The following is a 16,216-nucleotide window of genomic DNA, read 5'->3' as shown; positions in this document are numbered from 1 at the left end:
AGAGAGTGGATTGACAACATTGATTGTAACAGTTGGAAGTGAAAGGGCCTGTACAGTGTATGTACAGTTTGTGTATCAGAAGCAACACATCTTTCTTGTATACAGTGTACTGAATACTGTACAGTAATATTAGTGATATTGCCTAATTATAAAGCCAAAATAGTTTACGAGCTCTTCATGAATGCAATAAATAAACCTCTTTTAGATTGGTTAAAGATTAATTACTGTGTAGGTACAGTAAACCCTTGTTGTTACATGATTTGGTATGATGCAGTACTCTTCAACGAGGTGAACAACGACAGGATTTGATTGCACAGGTTTCTCTGCATGCACTTATGCAGGTTTTGCCTCATAAACTTTCTTAGTGATCCCAAAGTGAAGGGCACCAATATCTCTCCTTATTACCTACAACCCAGTCTACACTCCATCATTTATAGTACACTACAGCTTTTACTGTATGATCACCAGAAAATGCATCATACTATGAATAGTCAGATACAGTATAGAAGTAATATATTACTAATATTTGTATACAATAGGACCTGTATTGCAGTACGAATAAAAGTAACATCCAAAAATATGATTCGTTGCTAAGACAGCCAAGTGACATGTTGGCTTTGGTGTCGTGGAGGTGTATAGTGCATTCTTAGTTGTGGCCAGGTGCTTGGTGGTTGACATCTCCAGTTAATTAGTTACAACCTGTCCTACATTAAAATTTTACACTACAGTATAAAAATACACACACACACACACACACACACACACACACACACACACACACACACACACACACACTGTTGCCATATTTGTATCCATGACAATGGGTTATGAAATTCATGCATATTAGCACAGTAGGCAAAGACTCTTAGTCCTTGCCTGCTTGACAGCTGACATGATTAAGTGCCCATTTTTTAGGAGCAATGGTTGAGTTGAGAAGGATACTATTCTTTAAATTCCTGGAATTTAGTTCTGGTCATACATGTCAGGGCACCTGAGAACCCTAGGTTGTCAGACCCATATACTATATGTGTTGATTTCATGAGTTGTTTGGTCTTTTGTTTGGCTCTAAGACAGGATATGAGGATCAGTCCCTCATTATTCACCCTTCATTTCAAAATAAGGAGCATAACACCTTGACTCTGGACAATCTTAGAACGTGATCATGATTAAGACATCAAGGGCTGCTTTATAACCATTTTGATATTACTGCAAGTGAACATCTGATATCTTATATGACTAATAATGGAAACTAGATATTGATAAAGGTTAGTCACAACGTATTTAAGTATTACAAGCAGTGTTGTAAAACTTTACCCCTTTTATGATAATGAAAAAGAATGATTCATTTTATCCTTTATTATTTTAAAACAGCCAAACACCTTCAAAAACCCAGTATACGACAGCCTTTACAGCGAAGAAGCTGCAGCGTCCACCTTACAGGAGGAGAAGACTGGTTTGCTACTATCGGACCCTCTGGGCGCCCTAGACACAAACCTGCCCACTGGGTCCAAGTCTTAACGCCGGCTCTTCCACCCAACCTTCATCTTCCACAAAATCATAATACAGCAACTTACATGGATATTTAAATAATGAAAAGACTTTATTGTTGATGCAAATTGTCATTTATTGAAATGAAAATGAACAATTAAGACACTATGATGCCTGAAAATGGTGATTTATAGTTCTAGCTACCTGTCTTAAGTAAAAAAAAAAATCTTCCTATATGTCTGTCTCACTTCATGCCCTCAGGTAACTCCCCTTAAAGGAGTGGCCACAGTGACAATCCTCCCCCAACATATCAGCCACTGACTGTTACCCTCTCTTCCAAGTGTTCAAGATTATAGCAATGTATAGATAATAGTTAAAATTTTTACATGCTGGTCTTGCCATCACCAAAAGCAACTGCCCTTCATGTAAATGGAAAACAGGAGCACTTGGAAAGGATGAAGCTTATTGTCAGCTTACATTCAAAATGAGAAGATATGAAAAGAAGAGAAGATGGAAAGGTTCAGTTATGGAAACTATCGTTGTAATAATAGTGTTCATAAAAAGGAAAATTTGGAGTTCAATAGTGTGGCTGAGTGAGTATGACCGAAAAGAAAATACAAGTAACAGTAAAGGCTTATTGTGGACTCTATCCAAGTCAGTCCTTTCATGGGCAACCTGAGGCTAATGAGTCCTTCACTTACTCTAGGACTATTTTCAGATACCTATAATCTCTTCACAGATGTATCAAGTACCATCCATATATATTTGTGTGATAGTGACTCCTGCCAGTGCATCAGATCTCTATTTTTCTTCATCTTCTTCTTTTCATGTCTTTTGGCAATTGATCATTTTTCTTGTCACCTTTAATAATACCTCCTGAAATATTTCATTTTGATTAGGTTTCATGATGACAAGGGACAATAAGTCAATTGCATTAAGTCAAATACAGCTCTTGTATGAGGTGTGAGGGAGATTTTTAATTAAAGCAGTAAATGTCTTGCAGTGAAAAGTATTTGAAGTTAGTTTTATGATTGGTGGTGCAAACATTAGTCAGAATATGTACAGGAAAATATTTGCGACAAGGTAGTTGATTACTGCTTTTTCTTTAATTTATTTAATTTTAATAGATTGTAAAAATATTTTCAAATGCACAAAGTTTTATTAAGAACTGTATGATACAGTACATGTTAGAGACTTACATCTTGATTTGTCGAGGTGTAGTAAACTATTATGTCTCATACCCAGACGACTGTGACCAGTAACTTGTATGTGTGGTACATTTTTGGTCAGGAAGAAGGTGAGGACACTTGTATACTCCACTTATTTTTCATAAGAAGAGTAGCAATATTCCTTCTTGTCTATAAATACAGTTTGTATAAAGTTATTCTTTGTTTAAGATAATTTTTCATCTTTTGGATTTCATAATTTTGATAGTTTGCATCACATATAAGTGAAGCATTGTAGACATTTGATTAAGGACCTTCTTCAAAGTTATGGAGTTATTAGTGCCCCTCAGTTCATGACCATTGAGGTGCAGGGAAAGTAAGTGTGACAATAACTGGCCATTTGATACGTCAGGGCAGGTCTGGCTATGCATAACGGGCAAAAAGGTTTCTCAGTGTATCAATCATTCAGAATTGGTATTCATGGAGCTGGCTGATGTAGCTGGCAATATTAATAGTTGTCCTGATATAGTCATACAAGACCTTTTTTTATTGATGACACAAATTCCCAGAATTTATAAAATATTAATTTTGTTGCAGAAGGATGACCATGTACGGTGTATTGGTACTCAACATATGCAATTATGCATACCTGGTAACTTCAGTATTTTTTAAATGTTCAGAAGTTTGTAGTTCAGCAAGAGAATTACCATTGGTGATGATACTCTGTTATTACCAATTCAGTTAAAAGTTTGATAACATCGTGTGAATATTGTAGTCAATTTATTGATGATGATATAATTAATAACTTGTTCATTATGTCAAGTCAGGCATTTTTAGTAAAGATTGTTATTTTCCAAAGACCACTTCAGTAACTTTGTTTTTCTCAACTAGAGTTCCTGTTACAATTAACAGAAAAGTACATTTTCTGCTCCAGAGCATGTTATTGGGTTTGTCTCTCTATTGCTCATGTTGTTAGTATCACTTTTGTATGGGGTGGACCATGGGGTACAGGAACTCAAAGTAAGGAGATAAATGTTGTGTGAGAGTTATGTAAGACAAGTATAGAGGGGTAGAAAAGGTCTAAGGCAACAAGTAGAAATGTACTAGATATCAGTGAGGATTTATTTTCTTCAGTGAATTATCATCTGACATATAGGTGATAGAGAACTCTGTTGAAGAAATTAGACTTGTGAAGATAATTGTTTTGTCTATCGAATGGCAAGAAGCAATAATGACATATAATCCATGTAAGGAGGAAATATGGAGTAGGAGTAATGAATGGAGAGAGAATTAGGGAAATTCAAGCGATGTTTATCAGAATAGGAATTGATGTGAAGAATATGTCATTAGGGAGTATGTGTGCAGAATCTGAAATGTTTAGAAAACCTTCCATTACCTGTACAGGAATTATGTTAAATTAATCCGCTTGACACAATTTATTTGTACACTGACGTAATTAACCCTTAATGCTAGAATGAAGTCATGGCATAGCCTTGATTTATTCTGAAATGCATTTTTACAATTATCTTCCCTCTTGCCTCATGGAGATACTTAGGTGTTTGTACCCAGCTCATTCTAAATGTAATTAATGATACAAGTATTATTCTATATCCAGTGAATTAATATATGAACTGTATAAAAAATTCAAGATCTATTTAATATCTGCTATGATCTGTAATTTCCTGCACTTATTGGCTACAAGGATACTCTACCACTTTTTCTTTTGTAGAATACTGTATTTATACTATATGTTGAATTGTATAGGTTTTCAAATGATTCTCAAAGAAAACCTTGTGTTGTAATACTCTTAATGCCAGTACTATTCAATGTGCTTATTTTAAATACAGTTGAGTTCTGCTATAACGCTTGTTTTGACAACACGAATTGGCTCTAACACGATTTATGAATAGAGGAACGATATTTGTATAACACGAACGCTTGTTTGCTGTAACTCGATTTGTGCTTACTATTTCTCCAATTTTGTGGTATTAACTGTGAATATGGTAAAGAAGAATATCTCCAAGAAGCGTTCTGGTGATCACATTCCCGGTGATGATCGTAAAAGAAAGGCTATATAACCCTTGAAGAGAAGCTCGATGTTATCAACCTCAAAATCACCCTTCTCCCCCATCAAGTTATATTCATATTTTTTCAAGGTAAAGTGTTACATTTACTGTGTGATTTCATTTTTAGATATGAATGTAACATTTATTTAGACTGTGCTAACCTTTGTGTTAGGCTAACTACTAAATTTTTTTCGATTTCGAGTAGTAATCTGCACCTAACCCTATTTTCTCCATAAGCCCTGTTATTTCTATTACGCGAATTTCTATAACACAGTGTTTTACAAGAACACACGTTATAGCAGAACTGACTGTACAGCATTTATTATAAGTGCTTCTTTATAACTGGATGCAAAGAAGACTGGCTGCCCCCCCTTTCCTTTTTTCTCAAATGAACTCGCGGGATATTATGGAGTTTCATGCACTGCCACCTACTTAAGCCTGTATTTTGTATAATTGCTATAACTGTTTTAGGAATTAATGGATTTTCTTTAAAAAAAAATTTTACCAGGTACATTGCTTCCATACAAAAGTTTCAGCAAGTGTGATCCATTAATTAGTGAGCCAAGTTTTATTTTTACTTAATTGTAGTTCTGATCCTTTTCTTATTACCTCTGTTTCCAATCCTCTTCTTAGCTCTATTTATGATCCTTCTCATCTTAGCTGTGTTTCCAATCCTTCTCTCCATAGCTGTTTATGATCCTTCTCTTCTTAGCTCAGTTACTTTTTTCTCTCTTATGAAAACCTCTAAATTTGGCATAACTAATAATTCATACAGTATATTTCTCTTCATTAAATTTAGGAAGATTATTTATTAGACAAAATATTCATAATATCAAGGATCTTTGTTAACCTTGACAACCTTTGCTTCTTTGTCATATTTTCTTAAAAGATTTTCTCCATAATGCATATTTTAACCTATTGATATGACCGACAACAACCAATGACTTTCAGTAGGTATGTCTGCCAGTGCCAATACATTATTTATTTATGTCAACCTTATCCATACCAGTTTGTCTTTAACAGAATAACTGACCCACTTCCTGAGCTATACTGTATTGCTAAATGTAATAATCCTAATTCATATCACAGTATACAGCGGAACTTCTCAAAGTCACCAATCATCACTTCACAAAATTGCTACTAAGTTCACAATGACTTCACGTACAACTTTACCTCCATCATGTTCACCGAAACAATGCTGTTATTTTCCTTTTCAAATTAACTTTAATAGAAAATGCTTTAATATTTCTGCAATAGAATATTTTTGTTCATATTTTGTGTGAATTAGATAAACACTATACTGCATATGTTCAAACACTTTGTAAACAGAAACCGTCTCATTTTTAAATCCTTGATGGAGAAAAAATACAAGACCATTTTTATACTTCTAACATGTACGTTTGAAAGTTACAAGTGAGAGACTAATTTTTTAGATATTACTTTAGACAAAACTTGTGTAATTGAGTAAATTTAAATGTCTTCTAAGCATCCAACATATACAACTATGAATTACCTTTGGAAAATCTATAATATAAACATAAAAGTTGGTTTGAGACATCAGTATTGAAACCACATCTGCTGTGTTCAGCCACTAATGAACAACATAGTTGCCACATTATCAAATTTCATAAAAAAGTACCCGTGTGGATGTTTTTTAAATTGGGTTAATAAGCTACATAAAGGATGAAGGCTTCTGTGCCAGTATATCCAAGTCTTTATCCATTTTCTGGGCCAGCCTGTAGTGGTTAGTCCATATGGTACTCTATTTTAGTTTAAACTTCAACCTTTTAATATACAGGGTATGCTAAAGCTGGGCACTTAGACACATATCATAGTTTTTTTTTTTTTTCGTAAGGGTTTATATTCATGGCCTTTGGGTCCATACGTTTATGTTGTACATACATGATATTTTGGGTTCCTGGTCTCAAGATCTATTGCACCAATGTTTAAGTCACTTATCAGCTCTCAAAGTTGTTAATTTACCACCATGTTAGTCCCAAGGATATGCAAACTTGAGAGGTTTCACTGTATATATAAACATGATAAAGGAGCATAAAATTATACCAGTCACGTCTGTTTGAGTGTCTTAACATGGCCATAAAAATGTGTTAACAATATTGCAAATTATGTGGTATCCATATTATAGGTTCAACAGTAAATTAAGGTTCATCGTATTGAAAATTATTAATGACTTATGCACATCTTGTATGACTTGGGTACAGTCAACAGCTTAACACTCTTGGGTTTAGGTAGGTACTCTCTCGTGAGATGCTCAGGGTCTGTCCTGTTACTCGCCTCACAGCACTAGACTGCACCACACAAGAGATAATTGTACATAATTAGTCATAGTCAGCTTGCTATTTGAGATAAAAGAGTGGGATTTATTGCATAAGCATTGTAGATACATTTTCTACGAACAGTTTTGTATGAGTAATCACAATAAATAATTATTTCTATACGTAAGCGAATAGAACACAAATTTTTTTTTTACGCTTAATGAAAATGTTTTTACATAACTTTATACCTTTGTTATTTCACATGATTGCAATATTATATGAACCTTATTCCATTATAAAGTGTACATATTTAGGAAAAAATACTTATACGTATAAGAGAAGTTGTGAAAAATAACAATTTTGCTAGGTAATAGTGGTGTAAATTTTGCATTCGGATGAGCGTGCCCTTGCCGAGTACAGATTATTCATTTTTTCCCTTTGGATGCAAAAGATAATTGCACATACTGTACTGCATTAAGTCATAGCACTAGGACAGCTTGTTAAAGGGCCATACAAACTATCACTTATGCTAGAAGGGCCAGAGACACTGGAAGAGGCATCAGGAGGCACCACACTATCACCATGTGGTGCAATCTCCTTGTACATTTTACGTTTTCCCACCCTTCCACCCTCGTCAACAACACAAGGCATGGCTCAAATCTCTCGCAACACTGTTATGAATAAATTAAATCACTGTGATGCACGAGAAATCAGCACAAGCCACAAGAAAATGCGTGGGAAATGTGGTTCAACGTTGTATCCTGGGTCCTTTAAACACAAAAGGGAAACTGGTGCGGTGACCTTGGAGTGCAGTCTACATAGTTGCCAAATCGTGCCGACATTCCCAGATGTGAGTCTTGCATGTCTAGTGTTCATATGCAAAATTATTTTATTTTAATTTGTGACTTCATATGTAAATTTGCTTACGAAAACCCTAAAGCATTAATTTAGAATCTAAATTATTGTTTATGGCTTTCATACGTACGATATAAATTTTCAATCATACGCAATTTTTCTCACTTAACCCCAAGAGTGTTAAAGAGCTTGAAAACCAAGGTCTTTGGACCACTAGATTTATGACAGGAGCAATGTTAGAATGCCCCCAAAATTGGTAATTAATTCAGAAAGTGCTCCCAAACTAGCTAAATCTTCCCAGCCATAACCTTAGGACTCAAAAGGGTTTATTGTGTACAGTCACCTGCACTTTTACCTAGTGCAGTGGCTGGCATGTTTTGTTAGATGTGGCAGCTTTCTGGAATTATTGTCTAACATCCTAAGTCTGGCTGCTATTCAAAGTTCCTTTGGGCCATTCCTGGAGTTTTAATACAATGTAAAAAAAGGGCACATCTCACAAAATGCACCAGCCACTGTACCAGGTATAAGTGCAGATAACTGTAATCATCGTGTGTCTGTTGTAAACCAGGACCACCCACAACTGTTGTTCTGGTTTGACACAAATGCTAGAGGAAGTCTTTGTTTCATTGTTGAGGCAGTGCAGAATTCTTTACCCAATTTAAGGATTGACCAATGTGATAGTAGTTTGGGCCCTCATGATAATGAACTTGATTAGGAATATTTGAATCGGTTAATTATTTTGGTTTTCTAATTTAGCTCCAGTTACACATGTTAGGGGCACTTAACCCTTAAATCCCAGATGTCGTTCCTCTACGTCCACCATGACGACCCCAGGTGACGTTTCTATATGTCCTTAATTTTTGTGGCATAGTTTGAATGTCCAGGTGGAACAGAGTACAGTACTTTGTATAGGATATTTATTTACTTGACAGCTCAATGCGCACATAATCTTTGTTTCAAGTCGTCCGTGATGGATGCACGTACTTCGACGTCTCGTGACTCGCCTCACTTCTCCACACCCTTGACAGAAGTGCTATTCATCAAGAGTTGCATGATTTGAGTGGCAAAGACAGTGATGAGAGGAAACAGACCTAGATGATGTCGACTTAGTTGAGGCACCCAGCAGTGAGGACAGTGATACAGACAGTAGCGCTCGCTCTTCTCCCCCCACAGCCAACCATCCACAAAAGTACGAGTGGAGTGACTGCACTAATTTTATGCCTGAAAAACCATCCTGTATATGTCCACGTGGGGAGTCCGGCAGGTCTTATGTTGCCCAAGACTTTACCCGAATTGCCTAATCTGTGCTCAGTAATAAAATGTAATTTGAGAATCAATTCCTCATATACTAGGAGTGTTGGGACTGGCTTGATATATCTGAAAATAAACATTGAATTGAAAGAGATTCATCTTAAAATAAATTTTTATGTTTAAATCTGGTTTTATGTACAGTAGCTAAAACAACTATCTGTGCAGGTGGGTGTCGATATGCACCGAATTTTACGTGTGACTAGTGACAGCCCTCATATACTATAATTTATCATCTATGGTCTCATATTGTTTCCCACAAAGTATGCACAGATAATCTTTTTAGCTACTGTACATACAGCTGGCATGCAAAAATTCTATTTGTCTTGTGAGATCATTAGTTACAGATTAATTACTGTTTAGTAATTTCTTAGTAGTGGTGTCTTTGATACATTGCTAATGGATGATTTTGCAATTCTAAAAATATACAATTGCTATTATTCGGTGTAAGGAAACACAAGGTCCATGTGTGATCACTCGGCAATAAGATCTTTTGATACACTGGTGTAACTACTTACTACTTACCACAGTTCTGGAAGACTGCCTGGAACTGAACTCGGTTGATGTATTTTTCATCGGGTAATCCAGAAATATTTACAATTTATATAGCTCTCTACGTACCAGTTCATTTATTATACATATGTATTTTTAATTTGAATGAAAAAATTTAAAACCTCTTGACTTTGTGTACATACTGTGAGGTGTTGTTTAGGAGGAGTTACATGCAATCATTGTTAGATGATACAAGCTAAACAAGTGAGTTGAATTATCATATTAATCTCTGCAGACCCTTTTTCTCCCAGGACTTGATCCATTCTGGCATAAATTTGCCAAAAATGCTCCATATCTTGGAACAGCTTGCCACGTCACCATATCGTTTATCTGTCTAGTGTTCAAATATTGTTTACAAACATGATTGCTGTAGTTTATTTTTTCTGCTTCCTTCTTGTCTCTGCAATGTAAAAAAGGAGGCTACATAGGTTATTATTATAGGCATTTCATTTCTTTCATCAAATTATAGATGATGTTGATTTAGCTGTCTATAAATATATTGTAAGATGCAGTTTAACAGAGAAATAGACCTCTTAAAGTTGTCAACATACTAATGAAGTATTAGCCCTCAATAAAATGCTAGTAATTTTATTATCATAATTTAAATACCAATTAACCCATTTACTTTATTCTACTTTTAGTCAATAGCATTTTATCCTCTTTCAGTATGTCTTTTTTTTTTCAATTATAGTACAGTGCAAGACCGTACAGTAATGTCAGATTAATTTTTTTTTTGGTGGGGGGGGGGCTTTAGCATCCTGTAAATATTTTCTTTTCTTGATTCAACAGAGTTAATCTCATAAACAACATTTTAACAATGGAAGAAGCTAACTAATATGTATGAAATTCTTAAATATTTTACATTCAAAAGGGAAGTGCATGAAAATTTTGAAGATGTACAATGTCCCTGAAACTACTTGAAGGTGTGTTGACCCAGTCAAAACAGTCATCTGCAGTATCTTTCAAACCTAAGATTAGAATAATACTTATCATTGCATTGAGAAAGTGGTACATTTATATATAAAAGACATCCAAACTTTTTCACAAATTCCATGTACAGTAATATGCTTCAGCAGGATCTTGTTGCAAGTGAACAAAGTTAACTAAAGTGTGATTCCAGTTTTACATAATAACAGCAGCTTTGTTGAAGGAAACTTTTGAAACTGCAGTTGTCTTTCAAAGTGGAAAGGTTACAGTTTGCTCCCCTGAAATAGTAAAGCTGTACAGTTTAGGTAATACGTACTTGTGAAAGCTATATTGCAAGTCTTATTGTATTGCCTCTCTGTGTGGGACTCCTTGTGGTATCTGTCATTACATGAAAATTCTTAGCATTATAGAGGTTGACATACAATATTAATATCTTAAAACCAACAGATTTCAAATATCAATGTATATGTAGTCTGTTTCACCTTACAAAGTGAATATGAGTTGTATTAAAGACTTAGCTTTGCCTTCTGTTCCTCTGATTTAAGTGGGCATTAAAACATTTTTTGGGGAGATTTACCGTCTTCATGATGGTAGATCAAATGATATACAGTATGTGTACTGCAAATTATTGAAAAAAGATGTTTGTGTGTGTGTGTGTGTGAATATTTTAATAAAACTTATAATTTCTCTGAATGAGAAGAGTTCAAATCCTGTAATAATAAGTATACTGTATAGGCACAGTCAGAATCATCCTTCAACAAAAATGTATGCTTACATTACTGAGGGGTCTTTGAAGAAAGAGGTAGTCACAAATGTGTCCACACAAAATCAAATTGCTTTTGATACAAGTGACACCTGTGTATTTTTGTACATATGAGAATAACAGCAGTGAATTCATAAATTGTTGCTTCATTAACCTTATCATATAATGACTTTCTGTTAATGTTAACCCCATGTGTACAGGCTCCTTTCTGAGCCAAATAAAATATTCCATGGACGTTCAATAGAGAACAAAATTTGGTTTGCGTGACCTCATCTTTAGCATATTCTCTTAAAAGTTTACTTTGTATGGGAAAAATATGGATAGTGTAGTTGATGTAGTGACGATGATAGTGTAGTTGATAATGTAGTGGACTCAAACTCTAACATACTGGTGAGAGATCAGTGTATACTTGATGTAGTGTAGATGATAGTGTAATCATGGACATTGGCTATGAGCTGCACCCAAAAAATAAATATGGCAACACTGGGTTCCCCAGCTATTATGTGAAAGTGGGTCCTATAGTTATTGCTGCCCATTACAGACATTGAGAATACAGCACACTGTATATTAAGTCTTCAGTATACAAGGAAGTAGCATGGCCAGTAAGTAATCTAGTACTGCACTCAACCACATTCACTTCCCCAAGTTATAATCTTAGGTACCTATTTACAGCAGGGTGAACTGGTTGTGCCTGGGGATCAAACCACTGATACATAGATAAGAAGCAATCACTGTATCCACTCGACTGCTGCTTTCATCTATTATATAAGTAATAAAAGAGCTTGTGTGTGTATATCAGCTAAAGTGTAATATACCTGAACAGTGCCTCATGGCCATCTGGTGAACTACAGTCCAGGCATTGTTTCTTCTTAGTTACATGTGTAAGAAATGGAAGTTCAATGTTTGTAATTTTTTTTTTAACCTTACCTTACCTGTTTTAGTGAATGTCAAGTGCTTTCGTGCTGATCCCCCACCCCAATAATGGGTGATCTGACATTGCATCAGAAGGCCAGTAATACGAGACCATTAATCCCCCACCCCATCTCCTCCTGGCATTGCATCAGGTCAGGTCAGTAACATGACCTACTAATCCCTCACCCCACCTCCACCACAAGTGATTACAGCGTCTGTCTACTCTAGCTCAAGACGACAGCATCTCCTGGTGAGTACAACACAGTATACAGTGGTCCCTCGGTGAACAAGATTTCGGTTAACGAGTTACCTTCCATAAGATTCCTAACGTCGGTCAACGAGCAATCCCTCGATTAACGAGTTTCTTACGAGCCGACCTCAACATGTTTTCGCTTGCATTTGGCAGTCCACCAGCTGTAGTATTAGTCCGACAATACAGTAATCGGTTCTAGGGCTTATATTCCTTACCATTTTAGTAAATATCGAGAAGTTTACAGTATTCAATAATTTTAAAAGTTTAATATTAAATTTTTTATAATTTTAACAATTATTGAACGTAATTGAAGGTAAAGAAACTAGTTTCTGGCGCGCCATCCAGCCTGGCAACACACCAAACAGGCGTTAGTCTCTCTCTCTTTTCAGTGAGGTAACATCTTGCTTGAGACTCTCTTCAACTAAACACTTTTTTTCTGTGTTTCCAAGCAAATTATTGGTCATTTTGAAATTTATTTTACATATTGACCATATATAATGCAGTGCAGTGTTGATTTAAAGAAAATAATCATGAATTACCCCAAAAGAACTAAAATTTTATGGGTGAAATGGTGCCATGGGGTGACTACTCTTCCACCCCAATGCCTTCTCTTCTCCCTTCTCCTCCACCCCCATTCAAATTCCCATCATCATCATCATCATCCAGGAGCCTTCTATATACACACCTCAAAATAAGTTTACTTTTCTACCCTTTTTGTTGAATTTAGGCAATTTTCGGTGAGCTGGAACCAATTACCCAAAAACCCATTGAAACAATGGTTTCGGGTAACGAGCAACCTTCTAGAACGGATTGTGCTCGTTAACCGAGGGACCACTGTAGTAGTCCCCTGTAGTATACATTATTTTGTTAACAGTATTTACAGTATATTGTACTTGTACAGTGGTGTTTGCATAAATTAATACAGCTCCGTGCAAGATGTGTTGTTTAAAATACATTTATTTAACCAAACTTTTAGAAAAACTATTCAGGGTTATTTGGGTTTAAAAAAAATGGTGTTTCTAGGTAAGTTAATTACAACTAATTTTATTGACTCCGGTATCAACATTAATAATGTTATATATATATATATATATATATATATATATATATATATATATATATATATATATATATATATATATATATATATATATATATATATATATATATATATATATATATATATATATATATATATATGCTTAGTTCCCAAAGCTTTAAATGTAATCTACACATCTTCAGGGGTGAAGTCACTATTTTATGTGCATATATATATATATATATATATATATATATATATATATATATATATATATATATATATATATATATATATATATATATATATATATATATATATATATATATATATATATATATATATATATATATATATATATATACAGTCAACCCTCACATTACGCGGTCCCGCATTCCGCGGTTCACCGTTAACGCGGTGCCTTGCCAGAACCTCACGTGCTCACATTACGCGGTACGTGAACCCCATTACGCGGAGAGTGTCCGGCGCGACGCTATTTTTAGATTTGCCCCACGCGCCACCCACCCGCCCGCCTGCCTGCCTCTCCCTCCTCCTCCCTCCTCCTCCCTCCGCTTGGGCAAGCGGCGCGGTAAGGTTGCGCAGTGTGTGTCTTTGTTGCGTTATCACTGACGTCATATGACGTATCAGACCTGTGATTGGCCATGCATCCCTACCCCCCTCTGCTGCTAGCTGTAATTGGCTTAAAGTATTATGACGTGTCCACCCGGGGGAGGGAGGGAGGGAGGAGAGACGACGCTTGACCTAGCCGCGGCAGTTTCATCCCTCCAGGCCACTCCGTGTAAACGCGCATCCATTGTTCCGTAAAATGGCTTCCGCCGGACCACCACCCCCAGAGAAACCTTTCCTTACCTGGACCCAGCGGCACTAAACCAAAGAAGACACGACGTTCCTTAAGCTACGAGGTGAAGTATAGCATCATCCAAGAGTTGGAGAAAGGAACAAGGCAGGTTGATTTGGCGCGCCAGCATGGCGTGAACGAATCTACGATCCGGACTATAAAGAAGGATTCAGCCAAGATAAAGGAGCACATGAAGATCACAAAGTCTACAGGTGCTTCTATGATCAAGTATTTTCACAACCAGGTGCTTCTATGATCAAGTATTTTCACAACCAGGTGCTTCTCAAGACAGAAAAATTACTTGTGAGGTACTTGGTGCGTCAGGCGCGACGGAACATGGCGGTCGACACGCGCTCTGTGAAGGACTACGCACGTGAACTGTACATGGCAGTGGCACGAAAGATGGGAACTTCAGAGCCCAAACCCTTTAATGCTTCCTCTGGGTGGTTACAGAGGTTTAAGATCCGGAACAAGATCACCAATATAAACATTGGTGGTGAAGAAGCGAGTGCTGATCGTGCTGCGGCTCGGGAATTTCCTCCGTTTTTACGTGAGATTATGGAGGAAGGACAGTACAGTGACGACCAGGTGTTTAACATGGACGAATCTGGTCTTTTCTGGAAAAAACTACCTTCCAAGTCCTTCGTTGTGAAGAATGCCAGCAGGATTCGGGGCCGGAAAATGCAGAAGGAACGCATCACCGTCCTGTTTACCACCAATGCCTCCGGTACCTGTAAGCTCAAGTTATCGGTGATCCACACAGCCCGCAAGCCGCACGCCTACAAGAGCATGGACATGACCAAGCTAAATGTCCACTGGCTGACAGCACGTAAGGCATGGATGTTCTCTACACTGTCCCTCTCCTGGTTTGATGACTGTTTTGTTCCCGATGTAAAGAAATTCTGTGAGCAACAGAATGTCCCATTTAATATTTTGTTGCTGCTGGACAACGCACCAGGACACTCGCCCCTACTGTTAGATCGTCACCCCAACGTAAAAGTGGTCTTCCTTCCTCCCAACACTACGCCTTTAATCCAGCCCATGGACCAGGAGTTGATTTGCAATGTGAAAGCTGCATTCTCAACAAAAAAATTCCAGCTCCTGAACGACTACACCAACACCAGGGAAGAGTTGCGTAACCTGAGTGACACCACCACCGATAGCAAGAGCGACGAAGATGAGGAACAACAGTTAGAACAGCAAAAAATACTCTTCAAACAATTCTGGAGAGTATTTAACATCAAGAAAGCTGTGGACATCTTGGTGGAGTCATGGGATCAGCTGTCTATTGCTACAATTCGTCACGCATGGAGACATGTGTTGCATGGAATACCAGGTGAGAGGAGGAGTCAATCTGTGACTGGTGAGGTTCAGAATGTTGCAGTAGCAGTGGATCTTGCCAGAGAAGCTGCGCAGACTGTTACAGTTCCAGGCTTCTCCGAGACCACCAACGACGACATCCTGGAGGTGATCAGAAATCCTGAAGTGACTGCCGGCGAGATGTTGGAAGAAGAACACGTCAGTGAAGAGGAGGAAGAAGGTGCGGCAGTCTCCGAAGAACACAATTTAAGTCATAGTGATATTAAGGGTGCCATGGAGTGTGCAGAGAAGATGAAGTCCTTCCTTTCCCGCGACAATGACGATGACCGCTATGAAGTCTTCCATAACCGGCTGGTGCAGGCTATGGAGCCGTACATCAAGGTGTATCACGACAACATCAACGCCAGCCGTCAGCAAAGCATAACAGATTTC

General features: G+C 36.9%; 1 protein-coding gene across 3 annotated transcripts in view; it reads left to right on the top strand.

Annotated features, from left to right (window-relative positions):
• Positions 1-3,746, top strand: part of LOC121865506 (low-density lipoprotein receptor-related protein 1-like) — a 163,251-nt gene extending 159,505 nt beyond the window's left edge. For all 3 annotated transcript variants that reach the window (XM_042365020.1, XM_042365019.1, XM_042365021.1), the window contains one exon: positions 1,372-3,746. In XM_042365020.1, the coding sequence (XP_042220954.1) occupies positions 1,372-1,518 (147 nt within the window). In that variant the 3' untranslated portion in view covers positions 1,519-3,746. The remainder of the gene's footprint in view (positions 1-1,371) is intronic.
• The last annotated feature ends 12,470 nt before the right edge of the window (positions 3,747-16,216 follow it).

The sequence above is a fragment of the Homarus americanus genome, unplaced genomic scaffold, assembly GCF_018991925.1.
Source record: "Homarus americanus isolate GMGI-L3 unplaced genomic scaffold, GMGI_Hamer_2.0 scaffold25483, whole genome shotgun sequence".
Lineage (NCBI taxonomy): Eukaryota > Metazoa > Arthropoda > Malacostraca > Decapoda > Nephropidae > Homarus > Homarus americanus.
This window is presented reverse-complemented; position numbering and strand designations above follow the sequence as displayed.